At 36.5% G+C, this 25,762-nt stretch overlaps 1 protein-coding gene across 5 annotated transcripts in view; it reads right to left on the minus strand.

Moving 5' to 3' along the window:
* LOC138699801 (membralin) overlaps positions 1-25,762 on the minus strand; it is a 432,208-nt gene that overhangs the window by 342,080 nt on the left and 64,366 nt on the right. For all 5 annotated transcript variants that reach the window (XM_069825971.1, XM_069825970.1, XM_069825969.1 and 2 more), the window contains exon 10: positions 18,165-18,222. In XM_069825971.1, the coding sequence (XP_069682072.1) occupies positions 18,165-18,222 (58 nt within the window). The remainder of the gene's footprint in view (positions 1-18,164; positions 18,223-25,762) is intronic.

The raw sequence follows: 25,762 nt of genomic DNA on the forward strand, positions 1-25,762 counted from the left end.
CTATAAAATATCAAATTCATTTAACTCACCAACTTCTGCAATAAAGGTATAATATAAGTGAAAAGTTATCGGGAAAACTCTAAAAGGTAATGCACGATCCTGCTTCTTAAAAGAAGTCTTGAGACTGACTAAAAGTTTATGTGAACTCCACACCATTTGCCTGCTTATCTCACTCATACTCTGGTTGAGGTTCCAGGCAGTACATCTCACTTGACAATATGTGTTAGAGGAAGAACAATTGTTTGTATGCATCTGAAGTCTGATTAGTGTAATATGTAAGTAGCTAGTCGGCGATGTATGCAATGGAGGGGGAGAGGAACTGGCCACCCTACCCCATTACCTCCTGCCTAATTGCCTCATAAGTGGTGCCTTCTTGGTATCACTTGAGAGGTTCAGACCTGTCTTCGGAAAATTCACTAAACAACAACAACAATCTCTCTCTTAGCACGTCTGCAGTTACCTCTATTGCATACATCACTGACTGGTAATACAGTTCACTAATCAGCTTGATATGTATACAATTATTGTTCTTTCTCTGACACATATCGTCAATTGAGATGTACTGCCTGATAATATATCAGCCAAAACCTCAATCAGAGACATTTAAGGACATTCTCGTTAAAAAAAAAAACAGGAAATATGCAGGAATAATTTAAGTAATGCGCATTACCAAAAATAAAATAAACCGGTATGAAGAACAGGCGTAGGTTCAAACCAAGAATTAAAGAAGAACATTAAAATACTGAAAAGAAGTTTGTACTGTATTTGTAGTGATAAAGAAAAGTAAAAACATAGTAATTATAAAGTTAGTTTTATTATATTTTGACTTTTCTCGCATCTAGAGGAAAAATTCCAATCCACAGCTCTTCTGAATAATGCGCCACTGTTTCTTCATTGAGGACGAGTCATTACAACACTCAACTAACTCGAACGAATTGGTAGATTTCAAGTATTCAATTATTCAAGTATTCAAGCCAATTATAAATTTTAAAATATTCACTGAGGCGTAAATAGTATCGAAGTATTTTATTGTTTTCGGTAAAATGCACTCTATTAATATTATGACAGAAAAGCTTATCCCTCGCTTCATTTCACGCAATTAATTTGCAGAACGAAAATTCAGTAATCAGCGGTTAATTCTCCAATGATGCGTATGAGTCAGAGAGCCACCATTTTCAAGAATGCTAAGTTATTATTTGATAATATTAAATTGAAATAAAAATTTCAGCCAATTTCATTTTCAGCTTGTATTTTATTTATTTCATCTCTCTAATGCCAAAATATTTGCTATTACTCTTAACAAGTCGCCTCCAGATTCTAAAGCTACAATTGAAATTGAACTCCAATAATTTTGAAAGATATGTGATACAAAAGATAAAAGCATTACAACAACCATAAGTTCCACATCAGAGAATATAATAAATTTAATTCATTCATTTACATTGGAACTGGCCACCCTATCCCAGTACCTCCTGGCCTACTTGCCTCATAAGTGGTGCCTTCTTGGTATCTCTTGTGAGGTTCAGGTGTCTTCGGACAGTTGACTAAACAACATTTACATTGTTTAACTTAACGTATCATAGTTTTCATTCTATTATTTAAAAAAAAACTGGGAAAATCTAGTAGGTCTAATTTATCAGTCTTCATGCTAATTTCAACTGAAGAAGAAGAGTACGTCCCTAAAAACTATGAAAAAATTTCGTTGTGCAGTGTCATACAAAAAGTGTAAAATTAGTCTTAATTTTGTATACTTCATTTATAGTGAATTATTTGTCAGTCATTGGAGAATTGTTTTCGGGCAGTACAAAAAGTATGATGTGAAATACTTAAGCGTTGAAATAAGCACTGAAGTGTTTGTTTATTTAAAAAATGTGAAACGATTGCACGTTTCAAATACTTTTGCAGACTTTCCAGAGGCTCTTCTCCGGACGCAACAACTCCCGATCTGATGATGTTCTATGGCCTTCGCGTTCACCCAATTTTACAGCTCCAGATTTTTCTTATGGGTGTATTTGAAACAGAGGATAGATTACATGACATTCAAGAAATGAAGAACAAGATTCGGCATGAAACTGAATACATTGGTTAAGAGTTGTGTTAGTGTCATCACAAGTTTCCAGAAGCGACTTCAGCAGTGCATTGCAAATGGAGGTCACTTGAAGGGTGTGATTTTTAAAAGCTAACTCAATTGTGTATTGTGTAAGTAAACAAAATCCGAAGAAATAAATAAACTTATTAGGCTCTTAAAATACATACTTGATCCACTTCATTAAGTTTGATCACACTTTAAAAGTAGTTCGTTGAAATTGTTCGACCTTGTATAGTCACTTGATACTCCGGGCCCTATAAAGTCGCTAATACTACCTACAAGTCTATCTCAGCCAAATACACTATGTATTCGCCTTCTATCAACGCTGCAATGTCAAGAATTTTTAGGCCTAATAGTACAAAATATCGCAAGAGAGGTTAGAATTTATTTCTCTTAATGCCAGTGGCTATCTTATTTTCGATCATCTGGGAGACGCCCTTATCGACGAAGAAAAACCACAGTATTCAATGATTTATGATAGTTTGCGTTCCATACTGCAATATAGCTGTTTCGCCACAGGCATAGCTCATACGGTAGCGTGTTTTTCTGCTGATATGAAGCTGAAGTTGGGATGAGTTCGATTCACGCTTAGACCAATTACCTGTTTGGGTTTTTCCCGAGGTTTTCCACAACTAACAGGTGAATCCTCGGTCTGATCTCTCCAAACACTATTTTGCTATCACCAATTCCATCGACGCTATATAACCTAGTAGGCCCACCTGATACAGCGTCATTAAAATAACGAATTAAAACAGAAATATGTCGATGACTCGAAGTAATTTTATGCATTAAATATATTCACAGGATCGTCCCGGGATTAAATATCGCCTCTTTTCTAGAGAAGCCTACAAACTAAAGGCAAAGGTTTGGGTATGCGTAAAGACATTCGTTTAAAGGAGTTTTCAATTCTTTCAGAAATATTTATTCTACCTCACGGTGAGATATCCCCTTCTTCCTCTTCGTATGAAGTGCATACGACTTCAAGATCCGCAGGGAATTCCTGGACTCTGGCAAACAAGGATCTCTCAGCTCTAGTTTCGCAAATGTAAACCGTAACTGCAATCAACTCGGGATATTGGTGACTCGACGAGTTGCATGCACTCAAAACATCCTGTCCTTAAGTTCTGAACCTATACGGTTACCCAAGTATTAACACCATCGGAATAAAAACAGACAAGTTCGGACAGTTCCCAAAAGGCCGGTATCTAGTCCAAGCTTGTATAATTTCTCTTTTTGTTTATTTCAATGAATGAACGAGACGTTTACTCTTCTGATTAAGGTTATACAGTCACGAATGTTTAATTGGAAAACAAATTAGTGAACAAAGTGTCAGGTCTATGCACAAGTTTAAAAGAATACCCAAACAGTGTACAATTGCATTAATGAAAACCACGATAACTATATTATAAGGTAGGTAAGTTGCATTTCAAGCCGGTAGGTACACCGATTTCGAATGGTTACACAACCGAATTTCCACGCTGTATAAATACGTACACAAGGTCATTCCACCGCTATAGAGTAATGAGCAGACCCGGGTTCGAATCCCGGTTGGAACAAATTACCTGGCTGAGGTTTTTTCAGAGGTTTTCCCTCAACAAATTGAAGCAGAATTTTTGGGTAATTTTCGGCGTTGGACTTCGGACTCTTTTCGCCATCATAATTACATCCCCTCTTTCATCATCATTATCTCCGTTTCTTTCCTAGGCTTGCTCCGATGTAACGTCGGCTGCGGGTCGTCTCCGGACTTGCACCTCGTGGATATGTGGTCATTCGTTGTTGGTGGTAGCGCTATGCACCGTGGGCTCTCCACTGGGCTCATGGTAACTCGTGGGACCGGGGTTGAGAGACCGCGTAAAGGTAAAAGGGATGATGTAGGCTGTAGGGGAATTCGGAGGCGACGCACAGATGGGGGCCTTAGGGCACGCACATTATTCCATCTCGGGCAGTACAATGGGCCCATCTGAATGGCCTGCGTGCGAGGACCTGTCATAATTTCACCATTTTTCTGTACTTCACAATCAGAGAGGAAACCGTACCAAATTTCGTACATTCATCCCTTAGGCTTGTAGTCTCCAAACTTTTATAGATAAAAGATCAAACTGAAATAAACTAGATGAAAGCAAGACGCATCTTTTCTATTGGTACTTGGAACCAAACTCAAAATAGTACATTATGCAACGAGCCTATAATGATAGTAATTAAAACGCGGGTGTGTGTGTTTATGAAACTCGCTTGCGCTCGTTTCATAATTTTCATACGAGCGTCTTAATTACCATTATAGGCAAGTTTCATACGACTTTTTATGCTCGACCATGTTTCTAACTTGAAATTACTCAGAAGTATTCATTTAATTCGTATCTAACTGAAGAGCGGAAGTGACCTTGTGCATAGCTCGTAAATTGTGAGATGTGCGCAGACGCGAAAGTATTGATTTTTTCCGAGGAACAATAATATCACTCATCTTGATATAATCCGAGAATAACATGAACTAATTTTGATATAACCTGGAAATTGATTTAGAATTGAAAAACGAGATGACAAATTGAATTTATTTGAATATTATTTACAATTAATGCTAATTATTATAGTAACCTTCTGCGACAGTATTGAATTTCCAGCCTCTGTGACGTTTCCCTCGTCTTTCGATTGCATATCCGAGAATAATCGAAAACCTGAACTTTAATGAATAGGTGTACTTTAATGACATGCATTAAAGGACTGCTACCAGGTGAATAATTACTACATTTCGGCATGGTCGAGCATAAAGAATATTATTACATACACAAAACAAACTCGTTGCTATGACAACCCCATTTCTTGCATCGTAAGGTAGTGCTACAATTTTTAAGATTGTGTAAAAAAATAACGGATATAAGCAATGAAAATTACCTATACTTTTGAAACTCCCTATTTATCCTATGGCGAGAATCACTTTTTTGTTATTAAGAATGCGAAACGAGATATTCCTGTTAAAATCTACAGTACTTCTGCAACCTCGCGATACCTGTTTTATACGTAACATGTAAGAGAATAAAATTCTTGCCGTTACCTCGGGTCGAAACCGCAACTTTCCAGACTATCACACTAATCGACTTGACTAAAGTGTCTCTTAAAATGTATTTTAAAAAAGTGTGATTATGTTTGATGAATGTGAACTCGTTCTAACAGCCTCGGTAATGCATTTTGTAACTCCAATAACTTTCATGGGCAGAGTTTGTAACCCACTCAGAATGGATTAGAAGTGATCCAACTTGAAAAGTTTTACATAAAATGTTAAGTGTCCATAAACTCGACATAACCGTAGCAGACACTGTTAATATCGTTCAGGTGTTCGAAAGCTTCCAGAAGAGCAAGGGACTTCACACAAGTTACGATTACAATATATATACAGTATATGCCGGATAAGCTCGCAATACACAAACATAAATAGATTTTCATCAAATTCCCCTTATGACTAAATATTCAGATGCGCTTTATTGTCTTCATATACCCACCTTCAACTTCTACTATGTTCTGTCCGTCAAAGACCTCTGCAGTGCACAGTCCTGTCAAGACATATACAGCCACAACCCCGACGATGGATTGCAGAGACAGCTCCAAAAAGCGTGGAACCTGAATGGGGCCGGTAAACTCCGTCTGGAGTATTCTGATTCAGAGACAGAATTCTTTTACGTATCGTAAATTTACAACACCGGATCCTCGACTTTTCTGCTTTTCGGAAAGAAGCCATGCTAAAGTAAGAATTTTTATCGCCAATAATTTCGGTCACGTTTGAAACCGTGAACTTCAGTTCTAATGGCAAACACGGTAATCATTAGTCCACCGAAGACAACGAACTTGTCTTACAGATACTTCTCAAACATGTCAGTCCATACTCTTAGGCATCAGTCGACTGACAGTCAATTCGGCAGTTTTCATTGACATATTCATCTTGACAATAGCTGTTCCGTAATTGTCTAAGACAGCGTTTCTCAAACTATGGTCCGCGGACCACCTGTGGTCCTCGAGGTCTGCCCTTGTGGTCCTTCAAAAAAGGCAGAAGAAAAAATAAAATTCAAACTGCGTATCACTTTATAGCTGAAAATCTCAGAGTTTGGAAATGACACATGGCAATCACCTTTCACTTTTTCTCTCAGTACTGACATTTTATGAAATTTATTACCCTATCCGTCTACTGACTTCCCACTCTACTCTCAACAAAAAAAGAGGGATTTAAAGCACTATGAATGTGGTGTTTCTCGCCATCTTTTCCCTGCACATCTGGCGTCGCCCCTTGTAACCCAGCCAGGGACCACCCAAATTCATAACAGGGGACCGAACTTTTTATGTATTTATGACTTTCTTAATAGTTTTGCCGATACCCAGTCTGCACATTGAAATGGTCACGTACTGTACGTCATACACCAACAATTCAACTCTGAGGTCACAATTTGAAACTTATTTTCCAAGTAAATATGACGAATTTTCATGGGTTCGTGATCCCTTTCATTGCGATATTGAAACTAACAAACTTTCATTGAGTGAAAGAGAACAGTTAATTGAATTCTCGAATGAGACTTATAATGAAATTCCGAGCGGAAGGTATGGTTAATTTCTGGACCTCATCATAAGTAAAAAGAGAATATAGTGAACTGTATAATGGTGCTTTAGAGATTATAATTCAGTTTGCTTCTACGTACCTGTGTGAGAAAGAGTTTTCATCTCTAACTCTAATAAAAACAAAGTAGGCTACCGAAATCGACTCGATGTATGTGATTATTTCCGACTTAAGCTTACCAGCATACTTCCAAATATAGAACAACTGTGCAAGAATCAGCAGGCTCATTCATCTCATTAATGTACCTTTTTTTTTTTTTTTTTTACGGATTATCCAAACTCTAATAGCCTCGAATTATTAAAGAAACAAAAATGAATTTTCTTCTCTTAACATTAGCTTAATTAGTTAATACTAATATAAAATGTATTTAATTTAATTAATTTTAGTTAATTCTATTTTAAAATATAAGTATATTGATATTAAAATATACTATAAAAATGATAAATTTACTTTCGAAGGGAACAAGAGTAAGGTGGTCCGCGGAACTATTCTGACCTAAAAAAAGTGGTCTCTACTTCAAAAAAGTTTGAGAAACGTTGGTCTAAGATAATGCGATACGTCAGGATGGGTCCTAAAACGAACACAAAACTTCCCTTCCCCAATAAATTTTTTTTTTTCATCATCATCCTTTCAAGGTTTAGAATTTAGACTATCAAGCATTTTCAGCTTCACATCTTCTTGCCATCTCTTCCTAGGACCTAGCTAAATCGTCCTCTATCTCGGCAGGCTGAGGGGCGACAATTTCATGTTTGTTTTAGGACGGGGTTCCATTGCATTATCTCCTTGTAATTTATCTCATCATCGCGTTAGTTTATGTTTAATACCCTCTTTATTGAGGTAATTTCTTATTTCAATATTTTGAATCTGATCCAGTAATCTACAGCCTCTTACAGATCTTTCATTCATTCATAGTTTTCTCCCCAAGGGCAGGTCATTCACTACAAACCCAGCATTCTCCATCTTTTACCTTTTTCTTCTTCTTCTTCGTCTATACACAGGATCCATATCCTTAATTTTGTCTATCATATGACATCTTCTGTCATGAACTCCTTTTTCCGTTCACCATTCCTTCCAGTGCATCCTTCAGTAGGCAGTTTCTTCTTAGTCAGTGACCCAGTCAATTTCTTTTCCTCTTCCTGATCAGTTTCAGCATTATTCTTTCTTCACCTACTCTTTCTAGCACGGCTTCATTTCTTATTTTGCCTGTCCATTTCGTGCGCTCCATTCTCCATAGACACATTTCAAATGCCTCTAGTCGTTTCTCTTCATTTCGTCGTAATGTCCATGTTCCAGCCCCATACATTCCCACACTCCATACAAAGCACCTCACTAGTCTCTAGTTCTTTTCCCTAAGGTCTGCAGAAAATGCTCATTTCTATATCAAAAGCTTCCTTTGCCACACATATCCTTCTTTTGACTTCCTGGCAACAACTCATGTTGCTACTTACAGTACACCCCAAGTATTTGAAGCTGTTCACTTGTTCTACTGACTCATTTCGAATTCACACGTTTATCTTATTTATTTTTCTTCCGATAACCATGGATACAACTGTTTGGAAGCGCATTTCGACCGCTTCTATTCTTTGCGGTATCGTTCATTTACGGCCCATGACTCGCTTCCGCAAAGAAATGCTGATATCATCATCATCATCATCATCATCATCATCATCATCATCATCAACAACACACTGTAGAATTGAAGTTGAGTGTCCTTCCTATGACCTCTTAGACTTCTTCTTTGGTATTTGTTTAATTTTGCTTTTATATCTTTTTGTTTACCATATTATATTTGAGCTGCCAGATAGTTAAATGTTGTAAATGATTTCGTTTCCAATTAATATTTTACTTCTTATAGGATATTTCCCACTGAATGCCATAAAGCTCGATTTTCCACTTACATAAAATATTCATGGATTTTAATATACAAACGTCACTTTAAAAACTTCCTGTAGACACTATACTATTAAGTCTCTGAGGTTATACAATTTCCTGGGTCAAAACACGTCACCTCCTACGCTTTCCGTCTTGTATTAATAAATTAATATACGACTGCACTTTTCTAGGACGGCGCCAGCAGCATGTTTCTATGGTGACAATGTCATCGTACAGACCGGTGAATTAGTTCCAGAAACATCCGTCGGCACAGATTTATCAATCTGTCTCAATTTTCTAACAATATTTTGCACTGTACGACGACTAAAAATGTTTACACCTGAAATATTCTCTGCAAACTCTCTTTGCTTTTTGCACACGAAAATAAATGCTGATTGCATAGTAAACCGAGAAAAATCCATTTCAATCACACGATTACGCTTTCGCTCATACTGACTGCCAGTCTCAGCAGAAAACCTAACTCCCTTTCACAGGAACCGTGTGAATGTACAGCGTACAAAGCACGAGGTGCGTCTCCACTATTAAACATTTAACAACAACATGTTACATGTTAAATTGTTTACCGTTAACATCCCAACATGTTGATTGAATATGTTAATGCTAATTTCATTTAACACTTTGTCCACACTGTTAAACATGTTAAACTTTACTTTCTTTGCGTAGTCCACCATAAACAGTCAATGAGATTTTAATATAGATAGCGTTTTATTTTCAAACCTTGGACAATGGACTCAGATGATCTGACTTTTGTAATTGCCTCTATTGCTTGTTACAAGACTTTGAAAAGGAAGAAAATGAGAATGTGGATGCGGCAATATCTTAGTAAAAGACACTATGCAGGATACATTCTAAACGAGCTTAAAGTTGAATACAGTATCGATTTGGATTCAAAAACTTGCTGAGAATGTCAGAACACGATTTTAATATAGTGCTGCAAAAATACTTCCTGTTACATCAAAGAAATACACAATTTAAGAGCAGCCATTTCATCTCAATTAAAAAAATTACAGCGCGATTGATTATCATAGGAACTACGACATGATAGATGTTAAAGGAATGGGTAATATCGTATAATTATTCTTTCCGAAGTTTTCGAACTTTAACATACATCACCAAAATACGACCATTACTGACGTCAACATAGCATTAACGTTTAGGCGCACGACGAGAGTGCCAAAACTCTCAATTGTATTCTCGAGAACAATTAAATAATAATAATTCCAGTTCTCTAAAACAGTCGGCCTTCTTAGTTTTGCCCGTGTATTCTTTTACAGACACATCTCACAAACAAGGCCTTTCCATCAGTGCATTAATTTTATTCTAATGTATTTTCTTTCGTCCACTCCATTACTTCGAACAACTTAGCCAACACCAAGGACCAATGATAGTATAAAAATGATCAAGATACGCGCCACAAAATCGGAACTTATAGTTGTTGCTATGGAAACTGTACGAACTTTGCCGAACTGTACCGACGCTGCACGAGCAAATGAATTGACTTGACATGTTTTCCATTTCTGTTGGAAAACACGCCAACATGTTAAAAGTGTTAAATTCAACATACTTAGATAATATGTAAAGTCAATTGAGACTTGAAATGTCCATATGCATGTTAAATTCAACATGTTATATTTAACATGTTGCAGTTAAATATTTAATAGTGGAGACGCGCCTTAAGGGAAACTCAAATCACAACACTTTTGCGGCTTTGTAGAATCAAATAACAGTAAGGTTATAAGGCAGATCCATTTGTATTATCATATAATCGGTTCTCAAATAGCTTCTAACGTTAAAGATTTGTCAATAAAGAATTACTACCTACAACACAAAAGATTCGAGAACCACATTTTGGGAACCGTAACTGTACACCATTGAAAGCTGTTTTGGTATTGGCAATGAAGCTTATACGCTCAGTCCTAAACCTATCATCTGTATTAATATGCCTCTAGTATTCTCTTGAATTTCTCCAAGCTTCTGTAACCAATATAATCATCTCCGACCACACAGGTTCTTGTCAATGTTGCTGAGCACCACGCCATCTACAGCTACTGGATACATTAGGCATTCTCAACCACTGAAGCACTTGATGCTGATGAAACCAGACCTCTGCAGTGCAGTATTATCAACATTTCCGCATCTCTGTGGCTAATATCCAAACTTTCGACTACATACTTATAGTTACTTGTGGTTCTAGCGCAATAATGATAATAATTGATTACGCTGAGTGAATTTTATCACTTCTGCTAATTCTCACATCAAATCTTCACCCGGCTTCTGCACTTCTTTGAAGTACAAGCCTACAAGAATTGCTGTATATTTCTAACCAATCACATAATTTTATTTAAGCTTAAAGTTCTGATTTCATTCGAATACCCTGATATAATTCTTCTTATTCTTCTTCTTAACTTAATTGGTTCATTAATGAAACAATATCTCCTATTGTAGCTCTAGTGATAGCTTTGAAGTAATAGTTTTTACAATTACAATTCGATTCCCAGCAAGGAAGTTAAGATTCATCTTCCGTATTGACTGAGTGCATCTTCCTTGCCTTGTATTTTTCCCGTGTTGTTTTTAGCGTTTGTCATTGCATGCTTACTCCTGACTAGAGTACCGACACTTGTACACATACATGTACAAACCTGTAGTGTTAATAATGCTCACAAGGCAGTGGAATGGGTCAAAGGGCACATTTTTAAGCTAAATGATGATAGTGATGATAATAATGATAATAACAATAATAATAATAATAATAATAATAATAATAATAATAATAATAATAATAATAATAATAATACTTGTTATGCCTGGGTATTCAGCATAATGCCCTATAATGTCGCTTCTATATACTACTTCTAATTGAACCGTTGAGCAAAGCAACATATTACAGTTTCTCCGACAGAACAGCGAATAAATTCCTCTTCCCATTCTGTACGAAACCTTCTGTTCCTGCTCGTAGAGACAGAGGGTTTGTAGAGCGACATGGTACCGACACTGCTTACCATCAGTACGTTAGCGAGACAGAGTGCAATGTACAGGAAAGTCTCCTTACTACTCGTAGTATCACAGTCTAGTACTGTTCTCCAACCAGGAGATTAACCGTGCTTACCATTGCGTCATCTATTGGAGCGAAGTAGATAGATAATATTACCATTATAACGTCAGTTTAAAAAACATGCGCTCTTCTGCATATGTTATTTCCTGTATGAAGAGATTAAAAGACCAGGAGATTAACCGTGATCTAATTTTGTAACTAGGGTAGTATGTGTATGTATCAATGTTATCGTTTGTGCTTTGAGAGTTAGCCAATGGAGATGCGTGTACCCACGTGTATGACCTTATGACATCAACATTCATTCACAGCATTACTCCGCTGCGTCTCATTCCCCTGAGATTTTCTCCTAGTTGGAGTACAGTTTATATAGTCACGAAGCTCAATACGTAGTAAATATGCATCCATAAATAGTTGCTAACCACTAGGATCGCTAATATCGCCTCATTACGGACAATGCGAAATAGTACCGGCACAGTCTATTGTACCTAGCACCCTCACAACTCAAGCTTCGTAACTATATATACTAGACTGTGCTAGTCTGAATGTCTTTGATTACACGATATAATCACGACACTCAATTTGGTCACCGCTGTTTTAGATGTGGGAAACAAAACAGTGACGTTTGAGACAGTGGGAAACAAAAGAATGCAAGTGATTCTTATTTGCAATTCCTATAGGTACGAAAATAAATGAAATCAGAGTTTTTTTTTTTTTTTTTTTTTTTTTTTTTTGTTTTAACGTTAACTGAAATATAAAAATCACTGAATAAAGTCTGATTCAAGCAATTTTGATGAAATGGAAATAATGGAGAAGCTATAAGTAATACTTTATTATCTGCAAAATCAAAGAACTTACATGAAAAAGCATATGGTATTTATCGAAATGATCATTTCGATACAGATAATCATTGCATAATAACTTCATTTCAGTATGGTCGTAGAAAAATAATGATTACAAAATCTAGGGTATTTCGTGGCTTCCGCCAATCTTTGCAACAAGACACTGCCTGCGGTTTGAGTCTCTCCCCAGTAAGACGGCCTGAGCTAAACTCATATAGTAGGCACTATCTTTGACGTGCTTAAGAGTAAACACCCACCATACAAGTTTTACAAGCCGGGGCAATAACGTTCCCCTCAAAGTATTAGCCGCGATATTATCTTGTTCACTGAAACGAAAATTCAGACGTATGCATGAGTGTCACGCAAACGGAACCATTTGATGACCACGTTATTACACAACCTTACCAATTCCATTTCTTTTCCACTTCTTCCAGTGGACTTTAATATTCGCCGAGGACGACTACCAAGGCAGTTTGACGAATATATAATCAAATTCAATTCTACCAACATGAATATCAGGTTCGTAGAAATATTTTAAATTGAATAAAGTATTGTAGGTTCAAATCAGACAGCGGAACATGGATTTTTCGGACGAAACTCTAAAGCAGTGATGTCAAAGCAAGCACATTTTTCTGACCTTGACGTGTGCACGGGCATCATGCGCTAGGTAGGAGGAAGGATTGTGTATACGAATAAGCAGCCTGATGGATTAAGAAAACAGTGGTGCACAAACTGCAAACGGAATGTGAAATTTTATGTCGTTTGTTTATATGGCTTCTTTCTGTTTGATATTATCTATATTGTCTGTAAAACAAAAGTACTAACACCAATTTCTTAATATTGTAGTTGTGTTTTAAACGTTAATAACATAATAAAGAGTTAAGAAGGAATATTCATATAAATGCCATAGTAATATAATTATACTGTACTAAGTGAATGAAAGACATCATTCATAAAGAAAGTGATATCCAAAAGAAAGAGATTGAGTATGACATGATAAGTTGGAAATGATATTGATGGTATATTTAGCCTTATAAAGGTAATGAAAACAATATTATAGTACAAAGCAAAGTTGCCTAAGTATATGTTTTAACTTAACTAATATTACATAACAAAAATCTTATCGCATTATGCTTTTAAGGTGATATTAGTGCGCAACTTCCTATCATCAGAATATTAAATTATTTCCTCGAAATCTGCTGAAGCTATAGAGCTGACGTTTTTACAACACATGGGCACATATCTTCTGTTTGTGATGTAACAGTAGTGCTTTGTTAATTCATTTCCTTACAAACATTTTCCATGCAAATATTTTCAAAATTTTCAGTACACTATCTTCAGTAATATGTATGTACGATATATTAGATTTACGAAAACATTGTTTCATTACCTGTAAGGCTACTAAATAAACATACCTAAAAATTCACTTTTCTGTAAAAAAAAAAAAAAAGTTGAGAAAATATTCCTTTTGAATAAAAAGCAAACTGTGTGAAAAATGAGCATTAAATTAAAACTTACATTCTTATAATGCATTTATACTTCTCAGACAAATCCAAAAATTAACATAGATATAGTTTTAATAAGTTATCTTCCCTTTATCCATTGAATCAGTGCTGGACATCCCTGTACATAGCTCCACCAAGCGGCATATGCTACCTTTTCGTCTGTATCTTTCCTTTCCGCTGTAAAGCGCTCAGGCTCTCCTGAACTTTAAAGCGCGCGCTTGCGCCTATGGGCATCAGTTGACATGACTGCTCTAAAGTATGGCTTCTTCCGAGAAGGAAGTCAAGTTGTGAAACATATGTCACAGGAAGCTTGTGATATATAAATTTAACAATCTTACGACACTTCACCTATTAAATAAAACTTTCAAAACGGTCATTATATAGTCAGAGGAGTGCTTCTGTTCTGTTTCACAGGACTGACTACTGGTTAATCTCAATGACTACTTATGGCACCTTAAAGTAACGACGGTGTGAAATTTCCCTATGTTTTGCAGTACAACAAACGAAACTATGAGGAGCAGTCAAATGAAAACGGGTCAGATGCCAAAAAGTATAATAGAACATTTATTACCTCAAAAATAATCTCCAAAACCGCTCATACATTTATTCCACTGCGAGACAAGACGATCAGTCCCATTCTTGAAAAAGCTTGTGGGCTGTCTACCGAACCAGTTCTTTACCCAGTCACACACGTCTTCGTCCGATGCAAAACGATGTCCACGAATGTCTTTCTTCAACTCTCCAAAAATGTGAAAATCGCATGGGGAGATATACGGGCTGTAGGAGGGGTATTGAAGCGATTCCCAACAAAATCTCTGAATCGTATTCCTCATGGAATTGGCAACATGTACGCGGGCATTATCATGAAGAAGGATAACGCCGTTCTATAGCATTCCAGGGCGTTTTGACTTAATGGCGCATCTCAGTTTCTATAAAGTTTCTTCATAACATTGTGCATTGTTTGTGGCCCCATGCTTGAGAAATTGAACAAGCAGAGGACAGAGGACACCTGATGTTAGAGAAATGGTGTAGAAAGCTATTTTCATTTAAAATACCGCTTATTTTTGTAATGACCATGTATATTTAATAAGCGATAGTATATGCGTAAGTAAAGTTTAAATTTATTTTGGTGTTCACCAAACTTGCCTCTAAACTCAAATATCTCGGGCTGGGAACAAGAACTTTTCAGACGGACGTCACGAAACGATGGTGGCATAAAAAAAGAGCCTTCCAACATCCACCGACTGATGCGAAAAGCAAAAATTATTAACGATTTTTTGCAACATTCACCTACAGTTTCTACATTCGAGTGCGGATAACTGTCGACTACCACCCCTTCCCCCCACGGATTACCTTTGGAGTCTAAAAATAGAACTATATGAAAATTCACCTGCTAATTATCACTCTTACGTCTTAATGAATATAACGAATTTAACTTTATAGGTACCAGCAGAGTCTAAGAAGGTACAAGTAAAGAAGCACTGGAAATCAAACAACTCCATTCTCTTGACGAATTGAGGCGTCTTTCGCAAAAACAGCCATAGTCAAAATTGCACTTTTAGTAAGCACCGTTTGATGGCTCCCTTTAACGTTCATCAACTGAACTAAACGAGCAATGCCAAAAGAATTCATGCTTTAATTTAAATCAAATTAATATATATGTTTTTAATATTCGAAGACAATTCTGGAAAAAAGTTTACTTCTTCTAATGAAAAATTTATTTTAACCCTATTTTTGATAAAAGACGCTGCAATTTAAATCAAACATTGTTGGTACTCAGTAAAGATATTGGATTTATTAAAGCGATTTAGGTTTTCTCACATACAAATATTTTGTGAGAAAGATACAGTATAAAGTTCCATCATAATCAATACTGGAGCCTACTGAGTTTGGTCTAGTTAAAGTCATTACTTATATGTTAACACCTGAATTCATACTTCAAAACTACTTAAATGATCTGTGAGGATAAATTAATTCTGTAACATATTTCCGAACCATTCAATCGCAGGAGGGTAGAGAAAAACCATAGCGAGCTGACGGCAACTCACCAAAATGGGATCAATATTCGATTCCTGACGGATCCTACGAGTTTTGTAGTAGGCAATCTCGCTGTGTTTCAGTCTTCCCCATCATTTTTATTCTACAATTCCTCGTATACGACCCATCATCTTGTCCTCGAATAGTCACTTCAGTCAAAACGTTATCTAAGTAGGATGTTGACTTTAATATTCCCTCCAAAATTAACTAAAAGAATATAGGCTAGTTTCCAGATAATCGACGCACAGAAGTGTTTTCGGGGTGGAGTGGAAGTAAACACGCAAATACGAACCTGAGTAAATTTCAATTTTCAGTGAACACTACAAGTATAACGAGATAACTAGTGAAATGGGTTATAAAGGATACACTGATTAAATGTTATGACGTTTCAGCTGTTCTTGCTCTTCTATAGGTTCATAATATCAGACACTGAACAATAATTAATTTGGAAAGTAAGCACAGCAAAAATAAAATTCCTTACAACTGCAGTTTGATATACAAGTTATTAAAAAAACTAAGGGAACAAATTCGCAAGTAACCATGTATTTTCAAACTCACAGAAAAACTAGATGTTATAGAATAAACTGGTGTGAATATATTCAAAAAATCTATTAAAATATTTGAAAAGAACTCTATTAATACTAATCATATACAAATCCAAGCGACATAGAAATAAAGGAAGAACCTATTAAAATATAACTAGATCCACCAGTTTATAAGCTAAAATTACATTTTGAAGCAAGAATGCACTTTTGATTGATAGACTACTCACGATGATGATCATTATTATTATTATTATTATTATTATTATTATTATTATTATTATTATTATTATTATTATTATTATTATTATTATTATTATTATTATTATGGACGCTCTCTTAGACCTACAGTTATCTCAGTGGAGTCTATAGTTAATGGCCCGTATCTAAACGAAATACTTTAGCGTTGTTAGTTTATTATCAATAAAAGCAAAGTAATAGAGATACTGTAACAACTGTTCCAAGCACGTTCCTTTACATCGTCAAAATGTAATAAGAATATACAACGAATCAAGCATGGACGATTGCTATACGAATACGAAATTGCTTCTTATTTACACAATATACAGAATATTTCAGTAAAAGCTTACAAAAATTAAACAGGACATAGGGAATGCTCTACTGAACATTTTGACATAGGTAATTTGTGGTTTGCGAAACCAGCTTAAGGAGGTATGAGCTTAAACATATGGGGGAGAGCCTGAAAGCACGGCAATCCACGATGCATTTTTTGTTCACCTATCATCCACAAGGTGGCCCTTATCGTATTTAGAATGTCTCATAACAGAACATAAGAATCAACGACAGACCCTTTCATACCATTTGAAAAGTAGAACAGTACGATGGTGCAGTACCGGTACATCAAAATGCTACATTTCCTGGTCACTGGATTAGAAGGGGAGGTCCTAGTCTATGGTCTGCGAGATCACCCGACCTAAATCCACTCTATTTCATATGGGGATATCTAAAATCACTTCTGTACAGTATGAGGCCCCAGTGGACGCGGATATGGAAATAGCTGCCAGGATTGTAGTCGCCTGTGATAGGATTCGAAACACGCCAGGGATATTTGAAAGAGTGCGGCAGAAACTTGCACGCCGATGTTATGCTTGCATTGAGGCTGGTGGCCGTCATTTTGATTAACTGCTGTGAGATACAAAAATTTCACGTTAACCCATATGTATCCATTATATGGTACTGTATAGTAATAACTGTAAATAATATAAAAACTAAATGTAAATAAATACATGTAAAAATCGGCTGTAAATGATCCAGAAACCGGTAACAGTGATATTATAAGTCCACATCTCCTTACACTACCTTCTCAGACCCCAAGTTCCCTACGTCAAAATGTTCAGTAAGCATCCTCCATATTGTTTAATTGCACACTTCTACTGAAACATTCTGTATACAGTACATTCAACAATCAATACCTACCTTAAACCCAACTTAAGCGTTGAATTTTACTTTGATTATACTTCATACATTTAATTCATATTATTTATTCATGCTGTACATGCATTTGGGTACTCTACATTTAACTCATTAGGGTCCTTCACCATGCCAGGGTGTTAGATACATGAACACATACGTTACAATTTAAAACTTACCAATAAAAACGAAAATTTGATGGTGTGAATAGCGTAGCAGCATTGATATTGACACTGTCTGCAAAGAATAAAACATACGCAAAATTAGTATGTTTCACAAAAATACCATTTCAATATAGAACAATTAAGTTTGAGGACTACACAAACATTATAGTGATTGTCATCGCCACAAAGAAACATTCCTGCATTTCCTATACTTGTTGACGACAGAGAAAAATTCGCTCCGGCGCCGAGGACCGAACCCGGGACCTCCAATTCTACGCACTGAGTGCTCTACCAATGAGCTACGCCAAGGCTCAATCCACAGCACCGAATCGAATCTTTCTCCTTTGGTTTTTTCTTAGTGAGGAAGATTCGACCCGGTGCTGTGGATTGAACCTAGGCGTAGCTCATTGGTAGAGTACCCAGTGCGTAGAACTGGAGGTCCCGGGTTCGATTCTCGGCGCCGGAGCGAATTTTTCTGTCATTAACAAATATTAACCATAACAGATAATTCTGTAGGACCAAAAATTAATAATCCTTGCCTATGGTACACCATTAAAGGTCTGATTATGATGATTGTTGGAGAAATTATACAATTTATGAAGGAAAAACTAGTGTACTTTTGTAATACATAAACCCAAATACTGCAAAAATAAGTAATTTGATATTTTTTAAAAGTATGTTAAGTATATTAATGTAGTTTTTAAATCCGCGATAAAATGTAAAATTGAACATAAAACGCTAAATATATGTGTTTCTTCCATTTTCCTTGTCTTCATCATGAGGTGTATCGCGAAATTTTGAGTTTAATATAATATTTTTCTGACAAAGAATAAATGTTTACCATGTTTATATCATTTTCATATTGTTTTGGGATAGACTAATCTAATTTCTAATCACATTATACAAATACAAGCATAATGCAGGTTAATTTAGCCAGTCAAGCTAGAGTACCTTGAAGTTTTCTTGAACGCAACCATGCAACACAAGACAGAAAACGTTATTTGACCCCAACGGCGCGACCGACCGACCACGGATCTTGATTTCAACCGGTAAAAAAAAAAAAAAAAACGGATTATGTTTAGCAGTCATTCATACGATTGGGACAGATATCGTCTTTCCAAGTGTTGAAAGTTCTGAAAATAAGCTGGGTAAAAAAGAAAAAAAGATTGTCAAAAAAAGTTAATCATAAAAAATTTAATTGCATTACAAACTTCAATAACAGCTACCTCCCTTCCCTCTTTCCTCCTGGTATCTCTTTTTGGTTTGTCTGAAGATCAGAACATAATTGCATTTGATTTAAACTTTAAAGAAAAGTTGGATTATTACATTTATTATGTGCTCTACTCCCAAAACAAAGTTCGTTTTAATTGTAGTTTTATACAAATATGTTTCTTTCAACATAATGTGCGATCTCGGTATCCCGCAATCGCAAATAAGGCTATAAAACTGTTACTTCCACTTTCAACGGCATAGTTCTGTGAATCAGTAAATGTAGTGAAATGGAAAAAAAAATATATCTGGAAGATGATTTCATCCGTAGTCATGCACTGACATTGTGTGGAGATCATAAGCACAGATTTTACATTAGGCCTAAATGATGAGTCCGTTTCAAATGACAAACCCCTTATATGGGGTTAGACTTGGAATCTAATCTAATCTCCAAGAAAGTTCAAAATTACGGCTATAATTAAAATTATAATAAATTTTAGATTTCCTCACAATACAGTGGTTCTCAGTCACGTCCAAAGAGGTCATGCTTGCCTGGGAAATACTTCGTGGACAGATGGCAGGCTTATTAAGGAAGATGTTCCGATGAAGCATAAGTAGTGATAGTGAAGGACAATTTCTAGGATTGGGAAGGAGGGGCTGGTCGTGGGCCTTTGAAATTGGCATTCTCCTAGCATTCGCTTGCAAGAACTTTGAAAAATCAAGAAAAATCCAAGTCAGGATACCCGATCTCTGGGATCAAAACCCAGACCTCCCGAATATAACACCGGCGATAACCACTGCGTCGTCATGCTCGGTTTAATAATAATAATAATAATAATAATAATAATAATAATAATAATAATAATAATACTTAATTCGTCGCAATCTCATAGGTATTTTGATCAGTTTTTTTTCCATGTGAGAATTGTTAGTGATCTTTACCTTAAGCAGTAAATCGCAAGATTGGTGATACTCGCTCAGATGTCGCGGTCCAAAAAATTTTGGAAACCTCTAATCGTGCCCCTCATGCCAAAAACATGAAAGTACATTTTCTTAGTTCAGAGCAAAACAAGTTTAAAGTTTCAAATGCTCTTATAAATTCAGGAAAACTTCATTTTAATCAAATTCCTACGTCATAATATGTTGATTAAAATGAAGTTTTCATGAACTTGTGACGGCATTTGAAACTTTAAACTCGTTTTTCTCAGAAGTAAGAAAATGCACAGTCGTGGTTATCGCATGAGGAGCGCGATACAGTTCGGCATATTTTACAGAGACTAATATTTTCGTCCTCTCTAACCTTCTCAAGCTTTTAAATAATGTACAATAACACTACAATTTTTAAATATAAAAAGAAGTGCTATAAAAGTTATAAACTCGCAAATGTCAAATCGCGGTTCTTGGAATTGCTATACTACTGTAGTAAAAATTCAAATATGTCTACCACTGTTCTGAATTTAAAACAAACTTCAACTAGCAGAATTGCTGTATTAATATTTTAATAGCGTAACATAAACATCGAAAGTTTAGGGAAACAGATTCTAGAGGAAAAAGGATGATTTACACATTTATAATTTATTTTATGGTTCTCATTTTGAGATGCAACTTGGAAATTGTATTTAATTTCTATTAAGACAAGACTAGAAGGCAAGAATAAAGTTTCAGCTACACAATGGATGTCGTCTTGAAAAAACATTTTTCACGCCATACAAACATAATATTAAAGAAATAAAAATTAACCTTGTTTAAAAAAAAAAACAAGACTAACACTTTCCAATAAATTTATCTTCGCTCTACAAATATCAAGTACTATATCGTAAGTGAAAGACGTAAAATTAACCTCAAAAGTGACCTCCACCACCATGTAGCCTATCTATCTGTAAATTCAAGTCCTTCCTCAGGGCCCGTTCTGGAATTCAAAGTTTAAAACTGGTGAGACCATATTAATTCTGGTCTTCCACTACAGACAGATTATTTAGTCCTGGCAGCTCAGCAACGCGAAAGAGGGGAAGTATAATAGGAGGAGTGGGGAGATTTCCGGAGTAGATATAAGGGCGAGCGGTCGGTAAAGGAATGCAGTATAGCTTAATTGTACTGGAAACATACAGCTCTACCGCACGCATGACATCCGATCGCTCCGAAAGCAAGCGAGTGAGTAACCCAAACACCCCTTGGCGTAACTAAATGGATTCGCCTGACCCAGACGCACATCTCCGGCGACTGTCAGGACTAAATAATCGTACTGTACTTATGATAGTAGGCTTACCTTTGTAATCTTGCAACATTCACGTTCAATCTACATTCCTGTCATTAAAATCTTTACAGTGTTGCATCTTCAACGACATAACTTTCTTTCAATTTGTTTCGAATAACTTCGTTTCTAATTTTATCCGTTTGCATTAAACACTATGGGTGCTATTCATAGACATTTCGCAGCACTCGCTACGAGCGTACTAAGCTAGCCCCGGCTATCCACTGGTTCCTTGTACAGAATTCAAATCATATCCTATCGCTAACACTGGTTTATGAATACGAAAAACGCTGATCATCCACCGGAAGCTCGCGCTAAAAATGTCTATGAATACGGCCCATAAATATCAGAAATATATTCTGGGTCCTATTCTTGTTCATGTCTTCTATACAAGTCTTAAGAAAAAAAAAACAAAGGATTGGATGTAATTCTGTATTTTATTACTTTATTAGTAATCTGTTGACTAAATTGAAATGTTGGTAGACTTCCATATAAAAAATTACAACTTGCAAATCAGGAGAGGAGTAAACAAGCATCCCTCAAAAACCCCATATTTCATCAATTTCACCTTCCCACCTCACCATGAGATTAGCTTTGATGCAAAGAGGAAAAAACGGAGCGTTAAATTAACAATCAAAACAAATTAGCCCTACTGTACCAATCCATATGTTCCATCCCCCTTAATCAAGCAACACTGAAAACAGATCACCTCTGTAATCCCCTCTCTTACTGCTACCGACTTTAACAAGTACACAGACAGACGTAAATGCATAAATATACTTCTCATATACAAAAGACTCGAGTGCAAAGCCTCCAAGTCTGGAGACCGCGATATATCATTACATCATAACGAGCTAAAAATAGCACAGCAAGCTAAATCCCCGGTCGAATCGAGTACACATCCTAAATCACCCAGTATTCATCTTCCTCATAGTGAAATGATACCCCCTGTCCCATTTCACCCTCTTCTCCACCATATAGTTTGAAGTTAATGACCTAATTAACCCTAGCTGCTGCTAGGGTATCTGCACACCCCTTGGGTTGGTTCAACGGCGAGGGAGTCATATAGCAGTAGACATAGGACACCGTCGACGGAGGGGTGGGCGGCTGTGGGCCGAGGAGAGGGGGTATCAATTACTATACCATACACTCAACTCACACAATATATCAAAATTATGATTATACTGTGAAGTTCTCTCGTCCTGCAGTAGAAAGGAGATGAATAACAGCACAGGGTCGTAATCATGCGTCATAGGAGATGTTATAGACCATCATCAGCCTCTATTGACGAGTGGCACCATGAAATTCGGATGCCTGCGTCACTCTATACCTAGTAATCCGTCATCCTCTCCTCCCTCCGGCACCCTTCCCGCCGTAGGAACTGCTCTAATAAAAAACATGATGCTGCAATAAAGCGTTTTCCTGCAGACGTAAATTGTGATTCCTCGTATAATCTGATGCCAGTTCATAAACTTACGCGACACTTTATGGCGTTAATACAATGGCCCTCGCAAAAAGGTAGAAAAAGAACTTTAAACATGATATAAAAAGAGGACAATCGTTACAAGGAAAAGCTCCATGTACAAATTAAAATCCAGGAACGTTAAAACTTATACGGTCTGTTCAAAACGTAACAAAACTCGGGTCTAAACTAAATTAAAGGTCACTTCGGGGAAAGAATTGATACATCACGCACGAAGCTCTTGGTAATTGCATCATATCAAACATTTATTACTTTATTTAACGACGCTTTTGAACTGACGAGGTCGTTCTCCGGCAATACGATGACATGTTTATGAGTATGAAGCAATTATTGACATGAAAAATCGAAGTAGTCAAAGAAAAACTAAATCCGATACAGCTAACCACCATAAATTTCACGTACTACATCGAACTTCGTTCCCTCTGGCGAGAGGTCTCAACAGACGTGAGATAATAATGTGTATTTAACGTTGTCGAATAAACTGCAAGGTTTATTTTACCACGGGGAAGAATAGAAATGGCATGAATAATTTCATGCGAAATGATAATTTCATTAGGAAAATTCGTTCATATAATTATTGTAGTATACACAACCACAGGACAATAAATTCCATGCCGTAGCTGCGTCATCTAAGGCGTCATGCCTTGGACTATCGTTACGGAATGAGCGCTGGTTCGAGTCTTTACGGAGGAAGAGATTTTCTCATGAAATTTCGACTTATGTTTAGAGCCGGTGTCCACCCAATGGGGAACTATAATGAGTAGTGAAATCCGGTTTCGTAAGCTAGCTGTAACGGCTGGGGGATCATCATGCTAACTACGAGTTCTTCCCGTACTGGTTCAGTGCTCATTCACCTCTGCTGTCCACACCTGTGGAGTAACGGTCAGCGCGTCTGGCCGCGAAACCAGGTGGCCCGGGTTCGAATCCCGGTCGGGGCAAGTTACCTGGTTGAGGTTTTTTCCGGGGTTTTCCCTCAACCCAGTAGGAGCAAATGCTGGGTAACTTTCGGTGCTGGACCCCGGACTCATTTCACCGGCATTATCACCTTCATATCATTCAGACGCTAAATAACCTAGATGTTACAGCGTCATAAAATAACCCAACAAAATAAAATTCACCTCTGCTGAGGCATTAAGACGTCAGGCTAGCAGTCTATAGTAGGCCTTGACCCTCCATGGACTTACGTGCAACAAAAAAATAATAAATAATATATTAATAATATAGCCTACTAAGATAATTAAAGTGCGTACTGGAAGATTTATTGGTTATAGCAGTAAACGACTACGATTACCTACAGTGTAATTTCAAACCAGATACTAAATTGCCACTCGAAAGGGAAGAGACTACCAACAAACTCTTTCAAGAGTTTTTTAATAACAAACAAACTTCTGGTATATATTCGTAAGTCAATTATAATATTAAAATTATCAAATATTATTGAAATAAATTAAACCACGAGGAAAACCTTACATTTGACCAAACAAAACATACTTTTCGTATGACACTATCTTAAATGATTGCAGAGCATCAATATCATTGAACAACACACACCAGTTTGTTCACAGGTAAATAATTCGGTTTAAATATTGCAAATGTCACTATTCAGTAATGATCGGATGCAACTAACTGTCATATTAAATAATTATTTTTAAACAATCATCAAATATTCAAAAACCCTTTCTCGTTAGGGCCTACTCCCCAAATATTTCCAAATCATATTCTGATCGTTAAAAAATTAACTACTACATAAATAAAACCAAGAAATATATTATACAGAGTAATTAACGACTAATGACCCGCGCTTTAGGAACCAGTTCTATAGGTCATTTTGAGCATAAAATGTCATATGAACACGTGTCCGATTATTATTAGTTTGAAAATTATTCGTAAAAATCCAAACGTCATACTGTGAATCAGGCTTTGGGGTTGCTTGCATCGTAATAAAAACATTGGCACGAAAACTAAACGGAGGGTTGAGCCGTGACGTGAAGTACGGGGGAGAAGGGGAAGATAGATCAGTCATCAGCAGGCTTCGAGACTTCGGACCTAATAGAGCAGTTCAGTGGGAAATGCGCATAACGGCGTACTGAGTATAGCGGTAAAGCGTACAGTGGGTGGAGGTGCTGGAATGAATACCAACAAATACGCAAAGGAAAATCCTCTGGATTTGAAGGTTCTGATGAATAATTTGGTTTTCATACAAACCTATTTTCAAACTGTGTCTGAAACTATTACACTGTTAGAAAAGTCAGAGCAAGAGATACCAGAAGCCCTCAAATTAGTCGAGAAAATGATACAGAGATTTAATGAGACACCAAGTACACCGGTTACTGAACGTATAAAACAAAAGAGGAAATCAATTTTATGTAAAAATAACGGATATGGAACATTGTGTAATATAAATAGCAAATTATTGGACATAGTCACCCGAGAATAAATGACTGTCTCTTAGAGACTGCAATGATGTTATGTTTCTTCGTTTTGCTCCTATCACGTCATGCGACGTAGAGCGCAGCTTTTCACAATATAAACTGTGTTTGGCAGATAAGCGAAAAAGATTTACGTTTGAGACACTGAGAATGTATCTTGTAGTAAGTACATTGCAATTCGGTACTGTAACTGCACTTCCTAAAGACGACCAATAGGATAAATGAAGAAATTAAAATTGCT

This window comes from Periplaneta americana, chromosome 5 (assembly GCF_040183065.1).
Source record: "Periplaneta americana isolate PAMFEO1 chromosome 5, P.americana_PAMFEO1_priV1, whole genome shotgun sequence".
Taxonomy (NCBI): Eukaryota; Metazoa; Arthropoda; class Insecta; order Blattodea; family Blattidae; genus Periplaneta; species Periplaneta americana.